The sequence below is a fragment of the Melozone crissalis genome, unplaced genomic scaffold (genome assembly GCF_028551555.1).
Source record: "Melozone crissalis strain CALT ecotype California unplaced genomic scaffold, PUWL_Pcris_2 ptg000008l_1, whole genome shotgun sequence".
In the NCBI taxonomy this organism is placed as follows: domain Eukaryota; kingdom Metazoa; phylum Chordata; class Aves; order Passeriformes; family Passerellidae; genus Melozone; species Melozone crissalis.
In genome coordinates this window covers 3,108,799-3,135,513 of record NW_026535786.1, presented here as the reverse complement: position 1 = coordinate 3,135,513, position 26,715 = coordinate 3,108,799, and the positions used below count along the sequence as shown (strand labels likewise).

The window sequence follows — 26,715 nt, the reverse complement described above, 5'->3', positions numbered from 1 at the left end:
AGCACTGCTGGCCAGTGTGTAAAGGCATTCCCTCTTCTGCCACTCAAACACCAGCTCTTATGGTTTCACATCTATTACATCCTGTTCTCCTGTACTATAATCTGTATTTCAGCAAAAATTATCAGCTTTGTTTATTTATGCCCCTTGATCTAATTCTTAATTTGAAGATGAGGTTCATCCAGGAAAGCAGGGTACCTTCTCCCCTCCTTAGCCAGGCTGCTGGAGGATGGGAAACTTCTCCCCTCAGTCAGTTCAAGTCCACTCTCCTCTGAGCTGCATTCTGTGTCTTGTGATCCAGAGGAGGTGGTCCAGGCACACCCAAAATACCCACAAAGGGTCATGGAAAAGCCCAGTGGAAGCTCTCTGTGTCAGGTGTCTCCCATGCTGCTGGTGTGCCTTTCTCTGCTTCACAACACCTTTCTGATTCAGTTTTGTATTTAAAACACGCTCCAGTATGAGCTGTTTAAGCAGCTCACCTATGTTTGGTTGTTACTAGAGAACAGGCTATAACAGATTTGGCAGCTTGGTACCTATTTCTGCCAACTTCACCCTTGCTCATCAATCCCCAGCACTACAACAGTAAAACAGGCAGCTGCACAGAAATGTCAGGATTTGGCATGCTGAATGTGGTTTTTATAAAAGGTGCCTGTGAGATTATGCCATTTCTAAAGTGAAAAATAATGTTTGAAATAAAGCTATATGGATGGATCATGAATTCAGGTAATAAAAAAGTCATCACAAATACCTTTGCAAGAATACTCTTAACAAAATTATAACAAATTAGAAAACAGGCCTGGTGGGAATAAAAGATTATAAGAATATAAAAAAGTCAGCTAGACATGCCAAAAAGTTTGGAAGTGTTCAAAATGAGGAATAATGCCTTTTTTTTTTTTCTTTTTAAATACACAGCACAGTGTGCTTTTCCCCCTGCCCCTGCTCCTGGGAACAATCTTTTACTACCATAGCTTTATTGAATTTTTGAGCTTTTCTGGGGCAGAGGAATTGAAATTACATTGGTAAGAAGGGATTTTTTAAAAAACTATCCAGTGTGACCACTGAGAAATCATGTTGATTTTTGGAGCATCTTGCCCCCTTGCATAATCAATCACATTAATGTTTAGGACAAGCATCTCTTTACAGTACAGTCTTTCTGCACACTCCAGCTACATGTTTTCCCCTGAAGTGAAGGCTGCTATGTTTATCTTTCATAGATAAAACACAAAGCATCTCCCACAGATAAAACACAAAGACATTGTGAATTTGACAGTTGACTAAAAAAAAAAAAAAAACTGTGAAAAGGGAGAAAGAGCCTTTGATATGATTCCTATTATTCATACACATTCAGCTAAAATCTTTTCCTAAGATGCGTGTAACATCTTTATAACTTTATAATATAACTTAAATTATATATAATAACTATAGTAATAACTTTATAATGTATAATAACTTAATAATGTTTAATAACTGCAATACTGGGTTTAGGTTCTCTTGGCAGAGTTGAAATCATTAAGACATTTTATAGCTTCAATACTGAAAACGGCATCCTTATGTCCAACTATGACTCTGAACTCAAGAGTTTTCAACTGTATTCACAGCAGATTGCAGGTAAGTACAAGTTCCACTGTACTGAGACTGTGTCTATATTCATACCTGCAGACTACTATAAATTTACTTCTCTGCAAAATTCAAACCAGAGATGGAGTTTTATAGAAAAGATATGTCATTTTTATTATCATCTCAAAAAGAAAACAGAGTTTCAGAGCTTTAGAAAGAACTTGCACTTTCAGGCAGTACTTTAGAATATGAGCCCTTCTAGCCTAGTGCATCAAGCAATGTAACAGACATTACACCAAATTTGGTGCTGCTGAAAGAAACCAACAAACCCAAACCAAACCATTTCACAGAAGTGAAAATGGAAGGCAAGCCATCATTTACAGGGAAATATCACATAGACAAAGTTTTGCAAACTGTTTTCCATTTTCTTCACAAACTTCCACTCTCTCTCGCACAGTGAGTCAGAAATCACTTAGCTCTTCTTGACGTTACAGGACTCATGAACGGATCATCCTGCAGTTTCCAAAGAGACACACATTACTAAAATTAGCAGGTGTTGCAAGTCATAAAAAAGCAAAGTCACCTTTAGTTTAAACTAGAAAGCCTAGCCATACTATTCCACGTTTTCTGACAGAGCTGTTTTTGTTGGTTTTGAAAGGAAAGAGGTCATTTATTAACTTAGAAGCCAGTGTGAGATGTGTGCAGAGAATAGAAGTTTATGTCAATATGACCAGAACAGCTACTTTGACATAAGGTACAATCTATATTTCAGTTGTAAATGAGCAGCACATACCTCAGTTAAATTATGTCTCTATACACGTTGCACATCATAGTTTACTAATATTTGTATGAATTAAAAATACTGTTTGTTTTTGCATATTCAAGCAAACATGTAGGTTTTCATTCCAGGTACAAGAAGAGATAGCACAGTGGGGAGAAGAGACAAGAACGTAGTATTTTCTCTGAAGTGGCTAGGTCACCACCTGACACTGTTAAGGAATGGATTCTGAGCATGCAGGACAGACTCTGAAAACAAACTGCACAGTGCTTGACAGAATAATGTCTTCTATTCAGTGCAAAACTGTGTAAAAAGTTCTACTTGTTTCATTATGGAAGAAACCATTTCCTAGCAGTTCAAAGATACACTGCAAGAACAGACATATTAGACTTGAAGATAGTGTTTTAAATTTTTTAAGAAGTGTACCTAGGTAATTTGCAATAATAATATGCCCTGAAAACTGCTGTTTCTAAATGCAAAAAAAATCTTCCTTTTTAGAAGAATAAAATATATAACTAAATGAAAGGATATAGCTAAGCACTAGAAGAGATTATAATTACTTTCTTTCCCAGGCAATTCCAGGTCCACATTTCAGTAATGACAATTCACTGATTACAAATTGAAGGGAAAAAGGAATGGGTATTTTTCTGAGGTATTTTTCTAGCCTTATTTTTGGTAATTATGTAGGTAGTTGGCTGCAAAAATCTAGCCCTGTTAGTGAAAAAAATAATAAATTCAATTTCACTCTGAAATGCTTTATTCAAATAGGTGTAAAACAGTGAGCTATAGAAACTGACATGAAATAAAACGAAAAAACAGTACTATATACCATACCTCATCTGACTCATACTCAATTCCTCTAGATGCTTGGCTTTGTGAACCTCTTTTACTATGTGAAGACGTAGCTGGCAACCTTGAAACATACAAAGAGAAAAAAAATGGCATCAGCATGTTCTCAGTCACCAGACATTCCAATAACTTCTCTTTTAACTTAAGAGATGGACCACCAATACACAAAATAAAAATAAACAGGCATAACAATAAGAAGAACAATACAAATTCTTAAAATAACATCTTCATACTAAAGTTCTGATCAAGTTTACCTCAATCAGTAATCTAATTTTTTCTGTTACAAAAAGATAACCCATATTATATAAATTCTCTTAGCAGTGCAATGACTTTCCTAAAAATCTGGTAGTCAATCAGACCCTTTGACTGCCAATTGCCAACCAAAAATAAGGCATACATTGCATTCATGAAGCAAACATACTGACCTTTGATTTATTTTGGAAGAAGGAACAAAAGAAGTATCTTCTGGATCAGAATCAATATCTATAATATCCTGGAAAAAAAAAGTATAAAGTTTTTCCACAGAATTTCTCCTTACAGAGAGAGTGCATAATGTGTCAGCATTATAGCACAGAACCTCTGGGTTTTTTCCAACTATACACCTATTTAGTTAGAATAATATACACTTGAGAGGGCTTCAGGCTAGAACTGCACAAATTAGCAAATACAGCACAAGTTTATTCTTCACATCTTTGACCTAGCACAACCCACCAAAACACTTATGTATAGACACCTTGTATCTTAGGCTATGGCCACAAATAAAACATGGCTTCTCTCAGACAAACACCATAACAAAAAAATGATACAAAAGGTCTACAGATTAACATGTAGAAACTTAATGCTGGAACCGATAGTTTGGGAACATCTGCTGATTTAGGCTAATGCTTTGACTGTGTATTTATTTTTAAAATCAACAGTAAAAGCACAACTTCACTCATACAACAAGGTGCTTACCTCAGAGTAAGACTGGAACGAATTTGAAGAGTGGTCTGTTTTGGAAGACCTAAAGACTGGAATAAAACATATGCAATACTTTTAAAATGCTCACACAATCAAATACAAACAACATTATACACTTCTTCTTATTTAACATGTGCCTAGCATGCATTTCCACTGCAAAAACCTCTGTAAAAGAAACAAACCAAACCAAAACATAAATTAGGTCTGTCAACCCAGGGCTATAACCCTCTGTGCAGCTGCAGGTTCCCAGTCTGGCTGAAAAACCATCAGTAATGCTGGTTAAGAGGATGCAAAAAATACTACTGTGACTGAAATTCCTGTATATCTAACAGGCTAATTATGAACACCCCTGCTAAAATTCATTTCTCTGCAGTCTTTCATTTGCTGACCAATTTACAATTAAGGTAATTTGCTGAATAATTTAAAATTCAGTCTACCTTGGTGTATTTTCTGAGGGGTTTATGTGTAGTATTTTTTTCTTTAATTCTCAGATGACCTATGCTGTTTCCTCAGCGCGTTTCCTCTACAGCAAGGAACAGCTACTCTCACATATGTAGGTGGCTTAAAGATAAGGTTTTCTTCTCTAGTAAAAACTGGAATTTACAAAACTCACTACAATGTAAGGCTACATGGATCTGCTTTAAAGCTTACTAACTTGTAAACATCAGTCAAATATAACTTTTTATCCCCTGAGGAAAATTCTGCCTAAAATATTAAGACGCATTCTTTCTATGCATATTTCTTAAGAAACTGCATTATGTAATATGTTTCCTATTTGCAGTTCTAGTCAGAAGTTCCTAACACATTCTATTTTACCCCATGACAGAAGAATATCACTAATTTTTTTCCTTTTCTTTTTTTCTTTCTCTCATCACTGTTAATTATTATATTTCATTACTGCTGAAATAATCTCTCACAGCTGAAACTGACTAACAGAATAAAAGGCAATTAAAGCACTTCATCATTGAACAAACACCTTCACTACAATTTGAGAGAGAGGATGAGAGTAAAGATAGATCACAGGCCTACCATCCAGGATAGACATATTTTTGCCAGGAACAGATACAGGCTTGGAGGATCTGCTGCCAGAAGCTGACTCTTGGGTAGTGGTTCCTGTAGATATAACAAATAAAAGGCAAATCTCTTCAGCAGGGTTTTTTTTTTCCTCTCTAGTCTATTACTACTGAGTGGGAAGTCACTTTAAAAAAATCTACAATCCTCTTTACTCCTCACTTTCTCCTTGAATTATAACCCTCCCTACATGCAGAAGAACTGCTCTGGATCAACTGTTCAGAGGTCCCCAGACACAACCTCTTAACACAGAGGGCTCTACTCTGATGGGATCACAACAGTGGTGGAGCACAGGCTCACAGAACTAGTTTAAAAGCACTAACCAAATCAGAGCCAAGATGACAGCCTTCATTTGAACTCAACCCACTCAGACATTTGGGCATACTACTGAGATAACTCAAAGGAGTCACTTATTTACATATATATATATATATATATATATATATATATATATATATGTATATATATATATATATATATATATATATATATATATATATACACGTAGTCAGTGAAAGTGCAACTGTAAAGGAAGTACCACTGCAAAAGTGTACAATCACACTCAGTCCAGGAGCTATTTAACTCTTTTTGCTTAAGAAACACTCCCCCTATTTTCTACTAGAAACAATAAAGTCTCTTGTAAATTACATTAGGAGAGATGATTAGTAAAGAGATGTACCTCCTCTTTACACTGATCCATTAGAAAAGAGATGTACCTCCTCTTTACACTGATCAAATGCATTATCTTTAGCAGTAACAAAGGTCTATCCATGCACTTCATCGTACAGAACTTCCCAATAATGCATCTTTTAGGAGTATACTATGTTTCCACAGCAGGGAAGCATGATATTTTTCTTTAATCACAGTGAAAAAGTCCCAACTTAAGCCTTGTAAGGCAGTAATTTTATGTAATAGGATACCCCAAGTATTTGAGAAGAGTTTTTTCCAGTAGTTCTTAAGCAGCAAATTTCCACTTGATGGAAGCATCAGAAAAGAGTCAACTTTTAAAGAAAAAAAGTCGGGAACTGCAGTACAAGGAGTGCAAAGTTTTTCTTACCTCTTCCTCTTCGAGATGAACCTCTTGCTGTTGAATTTTGTCCTCTTGCACCTCTTGCCCTGCCTCTTGCCCGACCCCTTCCTCGGCTCAGTGTTGAAGAAAGGCCATCACTTTGATTGCTAGTGCCCATCCTCTCTATATCCATGGAATCTTCATCACTGGAGGCTGCAACCAGAGCATCACCCTCAGATCGGTGGGCTCTGGCTCTGATCATTGCCTGAAATGGAAAAAATAATTACAGGAAAAAGAATCTTAAATCATGAAACACACCACTGTTAAATCCTAGTTATGTACAATAAATATATAACGTAACTATAAATAAAAATGTGTAATTCTAAACCAGCGAGGTTTAGAAGACACAAATCCAGTGTTACGGAAGATATCTGTGAAAATACTTAATTAGATGTGTACACATAAAGTAGTTATCTAAGATTGATAACAGAGTGGAGCTCATTAATGAGACACGTTGTCAGTGAAGTCTGGTGAGCAGCTCAGCTCATCCTGTGTCAGCTCCACGTGCCTGCTCAGAGAAAGCACTCTAGGGGCTCCACTGACTTGCACTCTATTGATGACAGTACGTGCTTAAGACAACTAGCTCAGGTGATGATATCCCACACTAGGAGAACTGAATCTCACCCCAGGTGTCCTTTGTCTCGAAATTCCATTCCAGTCTCACATAACTTGCAAAGACAAAGGAGCACCCATGCTAACACAGGTTGGCAGTTTTCTTTGGAAATACATATGCAATTGAAGTATGAATGTGGGAGATTTAAGATTGCTGATTAGGACACAGTACCTAAATGTTTATCAATATTCCCCATTTGTTCCTGTAATGCCACCCAATACATTCCAGCCACATGCCCACTGGTAATGAGATCACAAAGAGCTTAAGCTGAAAGGTCTTTGAAAGTCACCTGCCTGGTCTAACCTCCATTAAAAACAAGAAATAATGAACAATCAGATTCACAAATTTGTACAAAAAAAGAGACCTCAAAAGCCAAATTGAGCAGTAGCTTAGGTACATATTATCCTAACAAAGATTTAAAACAGACTTACTAAGCCTTAAAGGCAGACAGGCACATTTTATCAAGGACAATGCTGAAGAATTGCTAAATGACTGCATTTATATGCAGAAGTCACCACTCCATTTTTCAGCCTATGTTCAAAATTCAGAGTAATTACCTCACGGACTTCCTTATCTTCTTCTTCGGTGTTCTTTTTTCTACTCTCTCTGAATTTTCGCACCTGAATAAAAAACCAGTTCCCATCAAAATAACAATTCATGGCATACAACAATCAAAATACAGCCAGTGTGAAGCCTTAATCATTAAGTCAAGCTCATGTGAGAAGTGGAGAGTCCAAGAATAACTGAACAGTTTGTTTAGGGCAAGGAAGAAAGCCTGGCACATGATGAAGGAGATACTGTGTTTAAGAGAAGAATAAGATAGTAATTTTGACAATAAGGGACACTGGAATATGAATAACTGGAAAAAGAGGTAGAGATGAAGAAGGAAGACAGAAAATAATTATTATGAGAAGAGACAATGCTGTACAACTAAGGAAGCTCAACTTGAAAAATACGGAAAAAGATATGAGGAATGACAGAAAGAAGACATTAGTTCTAAGAAAATATACCCTGAAGTGTCACAGAAAGCCTGCAGGCACTGATTGTTTATTGTCTCTTTCATCCCCTCATGAATTAAAGCAATCAGTAAGAAAACATGTACATGTAGCCTTCCTTCCCCACCAAATTATTCTTTAAACAGTGCACAGATAAGCTGGAGAACAATTACTTCTACAGTGTTGAATATTACAGCTGAATACATGGGCTCACGTGGAAGCTCAACTGGTTGACAAAAACGTCTTTCAAGAGTTCCTCAATACACACAAACCAGGCCTGTCTTTGGGATACCCTGAGCTGCAAGCAGTTAGAAGCAAGCAGAGCACCTGAAGTATAAATTTCTTTTTTGCTTGTCCTGTTCTTGTACTCTTCCCTAAGCCAATACAAAAGAGCTACAAAGAGATTATACCTGTCATCTTTCTCAGAACAGTAGTAAATATGTAGTTCTACATGTATTAAGACAGATTTTTCCTGTGAACATGTGCGCATGTTCCATTTGCAGTACAAGTTTTGAAATCATGTATTTGAAACTTCCTCATAAATTAATTATTCATTTATTAATTGCAGAAAATTACTAGAGTCAAGTGTTGCCTCTGCTTGACAACTGAGGCAACACTTGCCTCAAGCAGATGCTCCACACAGGCAATTCTATTAAATTGTGTTTGAGCACGGATTTTTCTACTGTTTTGACCTCTCTTGGGGAATCAACATTAACAGACATTACCTCCTCATCTATTTTTTCTTCCACTGCATCAGTGCGACGCTCCTTGAGAAACCTTTGCGTTTTTTCTAGCTGAAATTTCACCAGCTCTTCTATGGCATCTTTTTCCTCTTTGTCCACAAACTCTTGCACTGCTTCTCCCATTCCTCTTTCGGTTAGAAGTGAAAGCTGTACTTTCTTTAGAATTGGGGAAAACAATTTGTTAAGAAGCATGTGCCATTAGAGAAAGCAAGCAATATTCTAGCTGTTTCAGATAAATATTACATTAAATTGGTTGCAAAAACAGTAATGTGCATTGCTTATTTAAATCAGAGAAAAGCACAGCAATAAGCAAATATTATGTGTCATAAACATACAACTCTCTTGCTACTAGCATGTCACATTAACTTTACAGAGTATTTTTCAAACTAGTCAAAGCCAAAGGCTTTATGGACAGTAAAGAAACTGCAATGCTAGTAATATCTAAAATAAAATCTTCCAGGAAATAATGCTGCCCAGAAGAATAAACTTCCTAACTATTATACAATAAAATGCTTAAATAAAATAAGTATAACAAAGGAACATGATTTATCCTGTCCTAATACTGACACCTAGCATGTGTCTAAGGTTAGGCAGGATGACGTAATTTGAAGGATCTTTACCTCAAGAATTCTTGCTCTAAAGACTTTCTACAACTGAAATAGCTTCTGCAGGTTATATTTGATCAGCTACATCAAGCATTTGTGCACCTGGCTCACTGATTATTTTTTTATCTCATAGATGTTACTGCACTGGTGCTGGGAAAGGGAAATATATTTAACAACAGGGTGGGAAGGAAGCAAATTATCACAAGTCTCTCTTCCTTCTCCCTGCTCTGCTTTAAATAAAATGCGGATGTGCACTACATCTGAGGACACAAACACACTGCAAAGCAACAAGTGACTCCAAGTCAGCTGGTAATAGTAAATCCTACAGTCTCACACTGGTTCTAGAGTAAATTAAGGCAGCTCTTCCCTCACACGCTGCCTGAGATTCTCCTCCTGTACTTGAGTACATGGCACAGTACAGGGCACACACTGCAAGTTCACACAAAGAACTATCATGCTCTCAAAGCAGTGTGTGTTCACACACCTATACAACCTATACACAGCAGTTACTTGCTAATCTAAGACACACACTTCATGTGTCATCTGAAACACACACACAGTGTTTTGGGAAATAAATTCATTTCTCAGTGAATGTCAGAGTCTTTTCAGGGCACACTACTTCGATTAAGAAAGAAAAAAAAAGGTGAAAAAAATCATATGACATTAAAAGGGAAAATTATAAAAGGTAGAAATATACCTTTTCTGCTGTCTGGAAATACTGCTTTACAAGGTCTTCTACCCTCAGTGTTGTTCCCTCAGCAGGTCTGCTAACTAGTTTTCCAAAATTAAGATCAATGTCTAGAATAGAAGAGCGCAGTGGCATCATCCAGATTTACAGCTTTTAATTATTCCCATCCCACTGACAGTAGCAGGAAAAAAGGTTAATGCAACTCTCCTAAGAATTGTGGTTCCTTTTATTTGTAAAGCTTTTTGCTCTTTTTAGAGTCTATTCATTGGAAACACAGAGAAACATAATAATTGTGCAGACAACTCCATGTCTAGCAGATATAAAGAGTTCCAACTAACATATATCTGGAATTATATATTGAACACTGTGTTCTGAAGGTTATTATAATTGAACTCTAGAAGGTCACAAATAGAAGAAAATCATAGGAGTCATCAAAGCATAAAGTTTTTTATAAGTAACCCATTTACTAGAAAAGAGATTCTCCTCTGTAGCACGTTGACTGATTTTCAATAGGAAATGCTCATAGCTCATTCCCCCTTCTCAGGCAGCAAGGTAGGAATGGCAGAAGGATGACAAGGATAATCATCCTAGGCTAGCACATACCACACAAATAACTTTAAGTGACCATAGACTGCTTTAGACTATAGTCTGAATTCCTGCAGTTTTAACATCCCCTGTATTGTACCACAATGTGCACATGTAATGAAAACATTGTGTGCTTCCTTAGCCACTTCCCTTGCATAAGTGGCTGTCTAATAAAGCAACACAAAAACCATGGCAGTACTTTCACATTCGCTTCCTGAAGCTGACATGCCCATTAAGTAGGAAAAGTAAATTAGTGAAACATGGTGGCAGATGTGGTAGCTGCTGTGTATTCTGAAAATGTTAATGAGATTATACAACTATAAAAAAGGAAACCAAAGCAAAATAAATCAAGATCAATACAGTATAATTTTAAAAATGCCTCACTAAAAGCAGTTTTTATTCATGAAATGATGTTTTGAACTTTATAGAACTGATAGTATTCATAAAAACTGCCACTGGAACTGGACAATGCACTTGCAATGTACTAATGCAAACTAGAAAGAGTTTTTTAGCACATTATGTTCCTGTACAAGCTGAATCTTCATTAGCAACTATTACAAATCCAGTATTTGAACAACATGTATTAACCATTTATTAAAAATTCTAGGAAACAGTGAGAAATGCTGCAATACTAACAGCTATTATTGGTTTTGAAATATTTGAATAGAAACAAACCTGGAAGAGACAAGCCAAGAGCACCTCATACACACAATTAATTAGGGCAAACAAAATGCTATCTTACATTTGGACCTTTTTAAAAAAATATATCAACAGCTCTTAAGCCCACACCCTTCATTACTATTTTAGGTATGAACAAATTAACTACTACAAAATAAAATTAAAATATAAAGGGAAAAAGCACTATATCCACTTCTTTTCCTTCAGAGTGGTCAAACCAAATAATCTTATTCTAAGAAGCCTCGGGAGTGAGCCACCTAGTGCCTTTCATGGTAATTACCACAGAAGCATAGAGTAACTCAGTCTGGCATGGGGCTATATGTACTACTATAAATAACTCAGTAAGGTCTGAGGCCAAAGGAGAATGAAACTGTTTATGAATAACTGTCAGAAGACACTGTGCTGAATATCAGAATTTTGGACAAACGCAGGAATAGAAAAAAAATAATTGTGCAATATATACACTTCAATATGACAATGCATCTTTAATCCTCCTGTAAGACATTAGACACCAAATCTTTGCAAGTGCTGGGCAACAAAATACAGAGAGATGAATGCAAACAAGAGCAAGCCAATGATTCCTTCTTTCATAATCACCTTTTTTCTCTTTCTGTTCACGGTGCCTGAAAAAGTGTATGATGTCTTTTGGGTTAGCCACCCGATGCATGTACTTCTGGCTGAAACGATGGACACTGAACGGTTCAAAGCCACCTGCATAATCAACCTAAGTGAGGAAAGGACAAATTTAAATATGAAACAAAAAGAAGTGGGGAAGTCACACAATTCAAAACAGATTTGTTATGCTTCAAAGGAAAAAATTAATAGTAAGAAATAAGTCAACCTAAAATTAATGCCTTACTATGCCGAACAGTTAACAGCTAATAATAACATTAACAGAATAGCTAATAACAGCTCATTTTTATAACTTGTTCTTAATTTGTTTCATTTACTAGCTTTCACAACAGTTTCCAATTGGGTTGGGAAAGCACACAGGATAATACGACCTATAAAAATTCACAGTAAATAGACACTTCTGATGCTCTTACTCAGAACAGAGTGAAGTACATTTATGACCAATCTCATCCTTTAACTCAGAGTACTGGTTACACAGGTAAACAGAAGTATGGTAGGTGATTTATTTTGTCTGTACACAGCAAAAAAATGTATACATTATGTGTTTACACAAAAAGCATGACTTTGCTTTGAAACTTTTCACAGTGACCTTTAAAAACAAAGCAATCCAAGCTGAACAATTTCTTACTCTTAATCTTATGATAGGCTTCTCTGGCTGGCAAGGATTTCCCAAGCGTTCTCTTTCTGCAGTGTCCAGCATCAATTCCACCTGTGAAGGAGAACTATAAATTCAGTTCTACTTTGTTCTCCTACAGATGCCTGAATGCTTCAAGTATAACTTTAAATACATCCAGCTGCAAGGGGAGCAATCAAAATAAATCATTATAGAATGTGCTCTTGTTCCTGAACACGTACGTCACAAAATGCAGCCAAAAGTCATTAAGAATGACTGAGAAAAACATGACAAAGAAGGGCTTTTCCTTCAGATATAGTGTAGTCCAGCAGTATCTACACCACTGATCTCTCATATTTTATAGCCACTATGCTTTGCTAAATTTCTAGTTCCAGGGAAAAGCAGAAAGAGCCATATAAACCTAAGACCGAAACAATTAATAAACCTGCTTAGTTACTTCTGCCACTTCAGACTGCTTGGTTGAGCTCTCAGGGTTTAGGTCAATGTATTTATGCTGGTTCCAAAGTGAACATACAACACTGCCCCACTCTTAGTGCAAGCTTTTGTACAAAAATCATATGGATACCTAAAAAGCAGTTCCAGCCTACTTTAATAGCTCATCCCAATCAAGGAATCTGGAAGCCAAGGCTGCAGAGTGAATGTCATGGAATTAGCTTCCTATGGAAACACTGTCTAAATTTGTTTTAATATGGGGCACAAGATTTCTCATCTTCCAGTCTCAAAACCAGTCACACATCCCATCCCCTGTCCATACAGTTATCTATAAACCGTTATCATCACAAGTTACCTTTTCCATGCAGAATGCCTGTACTGCCTGAGTAACATTAGGATTGTCAGGATGAAAAAGATCTGGATGATCAGCTAGGACAATGTCCTCTATATGGAAAGGTCGCACTGTCTCTAGAGCAATCTTCTCCATTTTCATTTTTTTCCCTTTAACATGCAGCAAACCAATGTGTCTAGAAGGAGAAAGGTAACTTACTAGAAGATAAAATTAAAAGAACTATGGTATAAAGATTTTTCAAAGTCATGTTTACTTTTCAGGGACAAAATTTCAAAAGCTACAGAAAAGTCTGTACTTCAGGGTTGGCCTGGCAAAACTTCCATTTTATTACACTTAGATTATGCTTATTCCATACACAAGCACCTGCACTCAGTTACTTGTATTCCAATTTATCAGTGTGTAACTCCTCTTAGCTAAGTTCCATTTGCTTTAAATGTTAGATTAAATTGTGAGCAAAGCAGAAGTTATACCAGGTACTCATTCCATCTACTTTGCTTATTATGTCACACTCTGAAGCTAATCCACACAGTAATACAAATCTTTTCATACTGTATTCAAGTACTTTTCTGTTCTCAAAAGAACATCTGAGACATGTAAGACAAGGGATAGACAAGAACAAAAAGAAAAGCTCACGCACTTCTTCACAGCTTCTCCAGGGGACAGAGATGTCACCACTGAACTTCCTGGCTGAGAAACATAGAAACGTTGCTGTTCATTTTGGAATGGAGCTATTTTGCACTCATGTTCATGACCCCACACAACAAGATTAATAAAGTCATCTAAAAACTGCTCTGGAATGTAGTTGGTCGCTCCATGTTTGCTCCTGTTCAAGAGAAGAGAAGAATAATGGATGGGCAAGGAGAGAGTGAAGGAGAAAAACATCAGTGTGATTTAAAATGATACAGGAACTCCAGCAATAATATCAGACATACACGTCAGCTCTTCTTCACATTTATTCCTTACACAGTTGTTTAGTGTTTGGTTAAACAATAGGGCAACTTACATAGCTCACTTTTTTTACACAGCTCACTGTTTACTGGTCCCCTCCTTTTATCTGGATCTCCGTTTTCTTCTTACTTGGCTGGTAAGACTTTTGGGTTTTTACTATATGAATACTTTTATAGCATCTCATGGCAATCAGTTTTGGTTGTTTTTTGTTTTTAAATGGTGGGGAAAAACCAACTGAATTAAACAGACATGGGACACGCCATCCCCAATCCCTTTCTGAAAGAAGGCAGGTGGAGGAGTGAGTTCCTTCAGCCTACAGGACAGAAATCAGTACACAGGGTAATATGAGCTCTATTTGTTTACGTCTGCCTCACCATTATTTGAGCATGAGGACTGCCCTCTCCTTCAGGAAAAATCAGAAGAAAGTATTTGGAAAAGAACTCTGCCTGTTCCTACTACCACTGCTGGTAGCAGCCTGCAGGCAGCTAGAACATGTTACCAATCTGTAAAGCACAGCAGTGCAAGGGAACACAGGGCACTTGTTGAACTATGGTTCAAACAAGGATAGAAAATACAATATGAAGTTTGGTGTTCTTCCAGCTCTAACAAGCAGATTTATGCACATAACACTACAAACCCTCCTCTGCCTCTGACTATAAAAGTTTGGGAAGAGATCTCCCAGCTCCCTAACTCATTTATTTCAAACCTTTTCCTTTACAATTCTTCTCCAAAAAGAGCTGTAAAACAATGTTTTCACTTGTAAAAATCTTAAGAAACCAGCTACTCACAAGAAGCATGAAATAACACAGCTGGTTTGCTCACCTATCCTTTTCCAGACAATTTAATGTAGTAACACAGTAAGTTGCTGTAATTCATTTAGCACTGTTACCTATTTTGATGAATCACAAACAAGTTAAACCAACTATCTTCATCCTCCTTTGGTCTCAGCATGGTTACTTGCTTATTGACAAACATACGATACAACCTCTCATCTGGAATTGCTCCTGAAGTGGGCAAACAAACAAACAAAAACAAATTTGTGTGGTAAACAAGTCTGTATTTCATAGCATTTTTACTAGCAACTCTATTAAAAAAAGCATGAGGAACAAAAATATAGCAACCTCCCGATACCCAAAGTGGTTTACAAGAAAGCTGGAGAGGGACTTTTCAGAAGGGAAAGCATGATAGGACAGGGGAATGGCTTTAAACTGAAGGAGGACAAATTTAGGTTGGATATTACTATCAAGTTCTTTACTGTAAGGGTAATGAGGCACTGGAACAGCTTGCCCAAGAAAGTTGTGCATGCCCCATCCCTGGAAGTCACTGATTATTTCCTTGATGTTTTTGACTAGGAAAAAAACCCCCAAATTATCCTTAGCCAGGCTCATGATAGACATCAATAAATTCCATGTGGAGTGCCCATATTTTGCATAAGAACAAATGCTCTCTGAATCAGAGAAAGTCAAAAAGGTAAAAATAATTCTGGCACAAACACAAAGAAACATGCCATGAACATCTTCATGCAGCAACACTGGTACTTTAGAAAGCTGTTGCATTTCCTGGTATCAACTTTGGTACTGAAAACTTTTGTATTTTGATGTTAAAATGTTCCACTAACTACGAACCTTTCAAACACCTAGCAAACTTTCAAGTATCTCATTAAACACACAAAATCATGGCCAACTAGGACGTAATTTAGAGCTATAAAAGTTGCTTGGAATTAGGTATTTAACCACTCGTGACTGGACAAAAAATAAGGGTGGAAAAATAAGACCTTAATAATTAACTTCTCTAGACAGAGAGCAGTCAAAAATAACCATTCTAAGGACAAAGTGAGGGTAGAGAGGAATTCAGTAGAGAAAATACAATGGAACAAACCTGAAGGTGAAAACATATCACAGAACCACTTTAAAGTAGGAAACTCTTAAGTTTCTTTAAGGTAACTGAGACTACCCATGGCCAATGCTACTTATGAACCACTTCAGACAGAGACATAAGAGATTAGATTTCTGCTCAGACAGCTTATGTTTTTAAATATAACCAAAATGGCATATACACATTGGGTGTTTAAGTTTTGCTTAAGTAGGATGAAATAAACTCAAAACACAACAGAGAGAATTTAAGAGTGATTGCTCTGACTTGATACACCAGCACTATGGTTAACTGAAGCAGGGTTCATTTATCACCAATAAAAGTACAAAAATTAAATTTAGGAAGATTTATCTAAATGAGCAAAAAAACCTCCTGCCAGCTAGTGACACAAAGCAGGAGGAAAATCTGACATTGTCACAGAATTTATATGCTTTAATTTAGAATCATATAGACCTTCATGTTTGTTGCAGCCTTACACATTTGCTCCAATTTTATTTATCCCCATTAAATTTCAGTAATACATGAACAGTCTAGTCACAGTCTGGCAGATACTCACCCAAGCCATACAGAGCAATTTTTGTTCTACCTTTACGCAATAAAATGGGACTAATATCTATTTTCTCCACTGAAGTTGAACGCCCAAAGTGATTCAGCAGTCCTGCACAGCTTAAAATATCCAATGCACACAGTGAATCTGCCTAAGAAACAAATACAGAATTTGAATAAAACATTAAGTGTTTAATGTCTAAATGAAAGTCTCAAAAGTAAGAGAGAATATCTTTCCTTAAGTAACTTCTGCAGTTGAAAAGTCCCATAACAAATATTAAGGGTTTTGCTAATACTCTAGAGTACAAAAGCAAATCCCTTTTCCTTACAAGTCATACTTCATTTGAACAATATGAAACTAAACATTAAATCATTCAGAAAAAGAAAAATGCAAAAAAACACTCAAACTAGCCAGTCTCTAAACTATTACAAAAATTATCTGGTTAAGGTAACTACCTTACAGTAAGTTCAAAGTTAAACTGCTGCTTAAACACTCATCTCTGTGATACACTGCTATTTTATATAAAATGCAAAATTATTAATTTAACACATGCATTTTAATGCTAAATCATTTCCTGATTACTTTGAGTAGCTTGTTTTTAAGCTACCATTTCACTATTATCAGATTATCCTCCTTGAAAATAAATGATGCATATCAATCACATATGCACAAATCAAAACAGCAAAATTCTCCTTTTTTACAAAAGAAGCTTTCAGTCTCTACAGATGGAACGTTTTAGAAACTTTCTGAAAGGCTGCTACTTCTAGGTATGAAAAATGATTCTGTTCTCAATGACAGAAACCTACATACATTAAGAAATTAAACACAGTTCATATGGATGTCTTAACTTATTTCCATTTGCTTTTAAATGTCACACACTTAACTTGTTATCACTTATTAAGATAATTCCTAAAGATGCACAAAATATTTACACACGGAGTGGAGCAACTGACTAAAAGTAGCATGATCTCCCAGAACTGTTTTTCTACACAAGTTTCTATTTCTAGATCTTTGTAATGCAACAGTACAATTATGATAAGAATTACCCCTGTGGGATCATCATGATTGCCATGAATACTAAAAACTGGAATAGAAATGTTGAGATTTTCATCCTGATAATTCACCCAAGGAAACCTAAAAAAAAAAGAGGAAAAGAAATTAAACTATATCTGCAAATTTGTGTATGATTCTCAATATTCTCTTCAAATTAACTTCATCACAAATAGATGTAGTAAAACTCAGAAAGAAGTGATTATGAATAAGCCAAAGCTCAAGCTTAAGCATAAGAAGATTCTCACTCATGGTCTGGAATGGCACTTTCTATGGGGAATAGGGTAGCAAAAGACACCTCTTTTTTTTAGAACAAGCCATGAAAAGATTTGTACAAAAAATTGTGTAGAACTAGTGGATTATGCTGTGCAATCTTTGCTTACACACAAAGAACTCTGCTGAATGTGAATTGGATTACTTGTATTGTACTTGCAAAATGGAAACTGTACATTACATAAATATATCAAGACTCATACCACACTCAGAGGTCTCTCAAAATATTGTACACATTTCTTCACAGACTTAGATGAAAGGTGAAGTTATCCTGTGAACTGCCCCACACAGGCCTGAAAATTCCAGGTTCCAGTCATGGAGATTATAAAATAAAAATCACAACAAACTCACCCAATACACAAACCAAGCCTTACATGATAATTTACAGTAACATACTTACTTGCTGTAATGAAAATTAACTGCCTGATCACTCAAAATTTCAAACTGAACAGGACGATCACCCATGCAGTATTTTCTTAGTGACTCCAAACAAGAGTGTACTGTTTTTCTGGAGGGCTTGTTGTCGTGAAAAAGGTCTCCACCTAATAAAATAAAGTCCACCTGTATGTAACAAAAAGCTTTATTATTTTAATACAACATTTTGTATTACCTTGAAAGACTTCTAAGCAAATTGTTTAAATTATTTCTTCTGGGGAGTTCCATATATTTCCTCAAATATGAGGAAATAATACGTCTAGGTAAAAGGAGTTAGTTGTAAGAGAAACAATATTTAACTTCCTAATTAGAAAAAAACTAATTAAATTACTGATTAAAACAAAATCAATCCCAAAAAGACCCATTTATGAAGAGCCATAGGAGAAAACAACTAATAATGGTAAAAAAAGGATTAGTCTACTATTGTAATAAGGGTCTCCAAATTGGCTCCTGAACATTTTTGACAGGCATGAAAAGCTACATTATTTTCTCACTGCTGCACTACCTATGCAAAGAAACCAGTAGCCATCACCACATTATTCTGAGAAGGTGCTAGCTGCTCTTTCTGCATATACTGCATATATTTAGCTTTTGGTAAAGCATTAGGAAAAAACCTTATCAAAATTACAAAGAATCTGACTGATGAACATCCAGTCCTTAAAAATGGAATCACAGAATTTTTTAGGTTGGAACTGTAAGATCAACAAGCCCAGGTGTTAACCCAGCACTGCCGAGTCCAACATGAAACCATGTCCCCAAGTGCCACATCTTTTAAATATCTCCAGGGATGGCGACTCCACCACCTTCCTGAGCAGCCTGTTCCAGTGCTTGACAACCTTTTCAGGGAAGAAATCTTTCCTGATACGCAGTCTAAATCTCTTCTGGTGCACCTTCTGGCCACTTGCTCTAGTCCTGTTGCTTGGGCGAAGAGATCAACTCCCACCTGGCTACATCCTCCTTTCAGGCAGTTGTTGAGTTCAATAAGGTCTCTTCTGAGCCTCCTTTTCTCCAGGCTGAACACCCCCAGCTCCCTCAGCTGCTCCTCACAGCACTTGTGATCCAGACCCTTCCCCAGCTTTGTTGCCCTTCTCTAGACACTCTCTAGCCCCTCAATGTCTCTCTTGCAGTGAGGGGCCCAGAACTGAGCACAGCACTCGAGGTGTGGCCTCAGCAGTGCTGGGTACAGGGGGACAATCCCTGCCCTGCTCCTGCTGGCCACACCAGTGCTGATCCAGGCCAGGATGCCATCGGCCTTCTTGGCCACCTGGCACATGCTGGACCATATTGGGCCTTCTGTTCCCATGAGAAGCGTGTCTCCTATAACAACCCACCCTTTTTCTTCATGGAAGGAGTTTTGATATTGGGCACAGGCAATAACCTCAGCAACACCTCTATGCTAGATGAACCACTGTCCTTGTTCAGTTCCACTTGCAGAGCCTCACACCTGTTATGTCAGGGCATGTGGGGATGTGGGGCAGTCACAGAGGAGATGCACCTGCTGTGCTGGGCAGGAACTTGTTGCTATTGCCCCCCCCCCCCCCCCCCGCCCTCATCCCTTAATTCAGTGAGTTCATCCAGAGGATAGGGAATCCCCTGGATCATGTGTCCTGCCTGCCTGTCAGGCCTGCCCTAAGGAAAGAAGACTGTGATTCCAGCAGAGTCTCTGTCTCTCTCTGTCTCTCTGTCTCTCTCTCTCTCATACACACTCCCTGATACTCCTCAACCAGAGCTGTGTCTGGACAGGGACTTCTCTCTAGAAAGGCCATGGCTTTCTGCCAGATAGACACCACCGCTCCCTGGTGGAGCTGGCAGGGCTCAAGTGCTGTTCCTGCACAAAAAGTCACACTACGGCAGGTCTGTTTGCCATGCTGGAAGTGCTCCAGCTTGCTGCCATTTCCCTGGAGCTTCTTTCACAGGTGTGGGGTGGGGTCTTGGCTGCCACTGTTCCTGACTGCACCCAGGTCCCACCAGCCGCTGCGGGCGCCTGGTGGCTCTCGGCTCCTCCGACATTGTCCCAGTTCAGGAAATCCCTCTGTCCACCCCACTACAGGATTCTGCCGTCGATTGTACAGGAACCGGAGCTGCTCGGCACCAGAACTGCTCACTTCAGCGACTCAGCACTGCATGGCACTTCAAAAGCTTCTAACAAATCTCTGCTGGTTTGTCAGAAGACTGTATATCACTACTCTCACTCTCCTCAATTATTTTTCCCCCTCGAAGTGACAAACCCTCTCTAGATACCACTGAAACAAAAAACCACTGCTAATGCAACCAAAGTCATGATTCAGTAAGAATGCTTTCACAAAGAATCAGGCGTTCCTTTTACTAAATCAGAAATGAAACTGAATGTAACAAATAGTTCAGCCATTTGATTTGGTATTACTAGAGACTGTACCAGGACTAAGCTTTACAGCTTCTGGCAGATTGGACCATATTTTAACAGCTTCAGTTTTTCCTTCTCCAAAAAGTAGCACTTACTTCATTTTTTTGAGCGTGGTCCAGAATTTCATTAAAAGTTACAAATGTATCATTTCCACGCACTGGATCCTTCTCCAAATAGCCGAGATGAATATCAGTAGCAACGAGTATTTTAAAGGTATCTTCATCATCCCTGAATAAGACAGGAAAACTAGTGTCAGAGAGCAATACACATAGCTAATTTCTGCACAGTCTTTACTAAGGTAAGCTTATCTGTCCAAAGTCATGAAACAAGGAGATTTGCCATAAAACTCTACCAAGTATCAGTCTTGTAAGAGTCTCAAAATACTTCACTACTTGTACTGCAAACAGCACATCGCCAAACCAGCCAGTCGGAAGATTGGTTTATCCCAGTCATTCTGTTCCAGTAAAGGGATGCAAGCACCCCTCTGAAGTATCTAATTAAAAACTAAAGAACCCTTTGTATGTTTCTTGCTTTTAAAAATACTTGTGGAAAGTCTAATTCTCTCTTTGCACTGGTAATCTACACGTGCATGAAGGCAAGCACGGTGATCATAAGGACCACAGGGAAACACAGCTGATGATCCCGGCTCTTCTTAACTCGTCCCAGACCCATAAAGCACTTGCTGCCTGGTGTGTCAGGACTGCAGCGAGCTGCAGACAGCGGGAGCTTACTGTGAGTTGATGGTGCTCATCCTGGTGCGAGGTTCCTCACGGGAAGGCTCTGGCACAGCGCTGACGGCTCAGGGAGTCAGCTTCTCTCTTCACAGGCGCTACGCGAAGCACAAGAGACCAAACCAGGCGCCGGGCCAGGGGGCACAGCGAGGTGCGATCACTGCCGCCGCTTCATCTCCCGCTCCCGCCGCGGCTCGGGCCGAGCACCGCCCCCGGCCCGGCCCGGCCCGGCCCGTTCCGTCACGTCCGGCGGCCGCGCGGCCCGGAAGCGCTCGGCGGGCGCGCCCCGCGCGGAGCCCCGGCGGCGCTGGGACCTCGGGTACCGGAGCGGGGGCGGGCGGGGCGGACGGGAGACCCGCGGGGCGGGCGGGGATCGGCCGGTGTCTTGCGGGGCGGTGCGGCCTGCCCGGGGTGATGCGGGCCCCGCGGAGGGCAGCGGGGCCAGTGCTGCGGGCCGGGCCGGGCCGGGCCGGGCTGGGCTGGGCTGGGCTGGGCTGTTGTGGCGGAGCAGAGACTCTGCCCCAAAGTCCGGGCTGCTCTCCAGACCCTTTGTTGGTAAAGTGAGCAGCGTTCCGAGTGCACTCAGCAAAGCCCCGTGCAGTGCTGCACTGCAGTCTGAAGGTGGTGCCGTCCGGGGATCGGGGTAACGCGGTGCTTTTTAGCGTGGATGTTATCTGTGAGTTTTGACAGAACTGGCAAAGCCCGGGTTAGCAGAGGGTCACTGAGTTTTCCCTTGAGTTTTGCTGTTTGTTGACACCAGCATCATCCATCAGATAGTTTTATTGACAGTGCACCGATAACAGTTACAGTTGGCATAAATACTGTTGTACAGATGCTGACTGAAAATGAATAAAGACAAGCAAGCTGATGAAGACGATGATGACAGCGAGCTGTTCGAAGACTTCACAGAGCATTTTAACCAACTTGAACTGCTGGAGACGCACAGGCATTTGATTCCTGTAGGAACTCAGAGCTGTTGGTCAGGACAGTCTGATGATGATGATGATGAGCAAGAAAGAACAGAGGAATGGTACGAAATGCAAGAAAAGAAAATGGAAAAACATCCAGAGAAATTGCTACTCTGGGCAGCTGAAAACAATCGGGTAAGGCACTTGCTCTGTTCACATATGTAATTTACAAGAATGTTATTTTGAGCGTGTCTGTAGTCTCATCCACAAACAAAAATTTACCTATACTTTTCTTTCTTTCTCTGAGCTCTTCTGATTTGGTTTTGCAAGCCACTCTATGTAAACCATCCCCCTTTGTAGCCCGTACACACTGAAGTGTCTCTGGATCCATTGGCTTTTAGAACAAATTTTGATTCCAGTTCAAAGTTCAAGTAACAGCACTTTTCTTTAACTTCTCTAAACTGAAAGCATGCTAGGCTCTTCATGGCAAATAAGCCTTTTAACTGGGGTGGAGAGGTTGTACCTGAGATTTTATAAGTGCTTCTGGCACTGACAGAAATTAAACTTCAGGACCATCAAAGCCATGTGGTGGTGTTCGCAGGGGTCCCCGGATGAGGGAAATCATGAGAATCTTGACTCCATGTTTCAGAAGGCTGATTTATTATTTTATGATATATTAAAAGAAAATTATATACTAAAACTATACAAAAGAATAGAGAGAAAGGATTTCATCAGAAAGTTAGCAAGGAAAGGAAAGGAATGGAATGATAATAAAATCTTGTGACTGTCCAGAGAGTCTAAGCTGGACTTTGATTGGCCATTAATTAAAAACAACCACATCGGACCAATCAAAGATGCACCTGTTGCATTGCACAGCAGCAGATAATTATTGTTTACTTGTCATTTATGAGGCCTCCCAGCTTCTCAGGAAAAAAGAATCCTGTCAAAGGATTTTTCATAAAATATGTCCGTGACAAAAGCCATACATCTTGTTTCATAGAATCACGTGAAGTTCCCTGTTTTCTTTAAACAGCTGGGTACAGTGAAGAGGCTCCTGACGGAAAAGCTGGCTCCCGTGAACGCTCGTGATGAGGATCAGTACACTCCTCTGCACCGAGCTGCCTACAGCGGGCACCTGGACGTTGCACACGAGCTGGTGGCCCAAGGAGCCGACGTGCACGCGCAGACCGTGGACGGCTGGACGCCCCTGCACAGCGCCTGCAAGTGGAACAACACCAGCGTGGCCGCGTTCCTGCTGCAGCAGGGCGCGGACATCAACGCGCAGACAAACGGGCTGCTGACACCCCTGCACATCGCTGCAGGAAACAAGAACAGCAGGGAAACCCTTGAGCTCCTGCTGATGAATCGCTACGTGAAGCCAGACTTGAAAAACAACTTGGATGAAACTGCCCTTGACATTGCAAGGAGGACTGATATATATCACTACCTTTTTGAAATAGTAGAAGACTGCATAAACACTGTGTCCCCATAAAAGCTTGTGAATGTGAGGTTTTCTGCCTCTTTCTTGTTAGTGTTCTGCATGCCTGTCGGTGGTGGTCTGTCTCTTTGCAACGAGGTTTTAATGTAAGATATTTCAGTATTCTCCTCAGGCAAAATGTCACCTCCTGCAGCGCAGTTCAGTGGTCACGCTCGTACTTTGAAGCGTTCCTGCAGTTAGCCGAGGTGGTCAGAAAGTCTCAGTAATTCCTGTGAGTTTCTGTTTAATAAGTGCAGATTTGGAGAGGCCTTTGTAAGTTGCCTGTAGTGTCAAAGCAGGAGGGAAAACTGGAATATTTACTTGATGTGAAAAAATTCTGGCTTGGTTATGCAGACTTTATTACAGCTCACTTGAAAATTATTTTTTGAGAAATTCTAACTTTTTTAAAACTGCATGAAAGTTCAGAATGAATGTAACTTATTTGGGTGATACACAAAATGTTTAATGAACCTAATGTAAGGCTTATTATAAAATAAAATGTTTAACTCAAAGTATTTTGTCATATTTTTAATTAAAAGTCCATTTATCAATGCAATCACCTGTTCATAAATCAAACACATTATTCATAGGATAGAAAGTAGTTCTGGTTTATTTTTTTCCTGGTGCTTTTCAAGGAAGGGATTTTCTATCAAGATCCTCTTTACTTTTCCCTTGCAATTAAGTTGCATAAAGACTTAATGTCAAGAATGTGGCATTAATTGGAAAAAATGAGCCACAACCACGTGAGGATAAACAGCCAGCATACTGTCGTGTCTGTAGTTACAGGTAATTTAGTATTGCCCTTTGAGTTAGTACACTAAAATTTTGCCATGGTAAGGGCACACAGTATGTTTTTCAGCTTCAACTTTGCCATCTGTAATTTAGAAGTGGAGAAAGTTACTTCTCTGTTAAACAAATTGAAAATTGAATGTGAGTGCTGGAGTACTGTCACTATGAGAGCTGTAGTAAGCACTGTCCTATGCAGATGTCTTACTGAGTGATCCCAAGCTCCTTCCACTAACATGCAGCACAATTGTAGCAGTAGCAACAGGGTTGGGATATGTTGGACCACATTTAGTGCTCTGATCAAGCTACTATTGAGGGCATCTTGGTCACCCACCTTTTAGAAGTAGTGTGTAATGTTCAGCACTTTCTGTTGGAAAATGGAAACACAGCTTCTGAACTATGAATGATGTAACATGATTTTAATGTGTGTTATTTTTAAAAGTTTGGTTTCAGGACATCAGTGGAAGAAGATGAATATACCTTGAGATGCATCAAGGAATAATAGAGACGTGGGTTACAAGCCACTTCAGTCCAATACGCAGTGTCTGAAGATGCTTCATTTTATGACCAAACTAGTACTTTTTAGTATCAGTAGATATACACCAGTTAAACTGAACTCTGTCGTTCTTCCCCTCAGCCCGGCACCCTTCCGTAGGGCAGGCCCGCGGTGACAGCCCACAGCGGTGCAGAGTTCGTGATGTGCCTGTCCCGCTCCCGCGGCCATGCCGAGTGACACAGAGGGGCAGCTGGTGCTGGGACTCGGAGCTGTCCCGCACCCCGTGCCAGGGCCCGCTGTCTCGGGGCTGCCGGCTGCCCCAGCCCGCCTCGGGGCCGCCCCGGTGACCCGGGAGCGGCAGCGCCGCGGCCCCGCCTGCCGGGCAGCCTGGCAACCCCCGCGCCGCAGCCCGGCCCAACCGCCCGGCAGCGGCAGCGGCAGCGGCAGCGGCAGCGGCAGCGGCAGCGGCAGCGGCAGCGGCAGCGGCAGCGGCAGCGGCAGCCATGAGGGCGGCGGACGGGCACACACCCGCGGCGGCGGCGGCGGCGGCGGCGGCCGGGGAGCCGGGCAGCGATGTCCGCGGCGAGCAGCCCCGTGAGCACGGCCGTCCCCGGTGCCCGGCCAGCCCTGCCCCAGCCCGGGCCCAGCCCGCGCTGTTCCCTCGGGAGCCCAGCCGTTCCCCGCTGATGTCCCCCTCACTGATGTCCCCCTCAGTGACGTCCCCAGCACCGCGGCGGGTGCTGGCCCTGGTGCCATGGGGCGTCCGCATCCCTCTCCGGCTCCCTGGAAACTTCCTGCAGCGAGGACATCTTCTCAGATGCCTCTCCATCTTCGGCCCTGCCCTGGGATGTCTGTCATGGGGAAGGCACGGTGGCCGGCTCCCCAGTGGCCCTGGGCTGGCCTTGGCTACCAACACGCCCTGTCTGGGTGGACCCACCAGAGTCCTGTCCTTACCATCCTCCTGTCCTGGGGAGTAGGGCCTGGCTGAACACCGTCATAGATTTGTAAATGATTTGGTTCACTGTGTATTGAAGACAGATGCAGGGTAGCATAGCTTGACAATTGCATTCAGTAAAGTACATCAGCATTCAGGGGATTTATAATAACTGGCTGTTTTGTAATATATTTTACTAACAGGACAGAAATGTGTATATGTTGAGCCACCTAGGAGAGTTAAAGAAATACTGGAGGAGCACTTTCATTTACAGGAAGAAGAATGCAATGTTAATCATCCAACTGCAGGTAATCCTCCTTACCAGCAAATGGCAAGTGTTTGTCAGAACAAGTGATTGTGGCAAAATTAGAGAACATTTATGTAATATCATGCAGAACATTTAGAAACAGCAGAATTGCATATAGTCTTTATTACTTTTTTCTCTCTGGTTTTGATTTTTTTTGGTGAGAAATTAGGAGACCAGAAGAACACAGATAATTCCATATGATATATCAGTTTAATAAACCAGAAACAATTGCCAAGCAGTAGGGAGGTTTTGTTACCTTTCTCTTTGAAAGAAATGCTGTAGTACATTTGCTTATTAGTACACTTGTGTAGGATTGAGACCCATTTCTA

At 40.0% G+C, this 26,715-nt stretch overlaps 2 protein-coding genes across 3 annotated transcripts; one reads left to right on the top strand and one right to left on the bottom strand.

The window, feature by feature from the left end:
• Positions 1 to 1,486: 1,486 nt before the first annotated feature.
• MRE11 (MRE11 homolog, double strand break repair nuclease) lies at positions 1,487 to 21,634 on the bottom strand. Of its 2 annotated transcripts, XM_054270015.1 has the most exons (19): positions 21,479 to 21,634; positions 20,843 to 20,975; positions 18,330 to 18,490; positions 17,653 to 17,740; positions 16,616 to 16,757; positions 15,077 to 15,191; positions 13,877 to 14,062; positions 13,243 to 13,414; positions 12,450 to 12,530; positions 11,786 to 11,912; positions 9,935 to 10,035; positions 8,615 to 8,788; positions 7,452 to 7,514; positions 6,270 to 6,486; positions 5,171 to 5,254; positions 4,136 to 4,191; positions 3,607 to 3,674; positions 3,167 to 3,245; positions 1,487 to 2,067 (listed from the first exon to the last, which is right to left on the bottom strand). In XM_054270015.1, exons 1-19 carry the CDS (start codon positions 21,496 to 21,498, stop codon positions 2,023 to 2,025), a joined length of 2,112 nt encoding a protein of 703 aa, XP_054125990.1. In that variant the 5' UTR covers positions 21,499 to 21,634; the 3' UTR covers positions 1,487 to 2,022. The 2 variants fall into 2 exon arrangements, with proteins under 2 accessions (XP_054125990.1, XP_054125991.1); XM_054270016.1 differs by lacking the exon at positions 21,479 to 21,634 and having other exon boundaries at positions 1,488 to 2,067; positions 18,330 to 18,471; positions 20,843 to 20,929.
• Positions 21,635 to 21,731: 97 nt separating this feature from the next.
• On the top strand, positions 21,732 to 24,375 carry ANKRD49 (ankyrin repeat domain 49). Its single transcript, XM_054270018.1, has 3 exons — positions 21,732 to 21,797; positions 22,311 to 22,581; positions 23,420 to 24,375. The coding sequence occupies exons 2-3, from the start codon at positions 22,324 to 22,326 to the stop codon at positions 23,876 to 23,878; spliced, it is 717 nt and encodes a 238-aa protein (XP_054125993.1). The 5' UTR covers positions 21,732 to 21,797; positions 22,311 to 22,323; the 3' UTR covers positions 23,879 to 24,375.
• Positions 24,376 to 26,715: the final 2,340 nt, after the last annotated feature.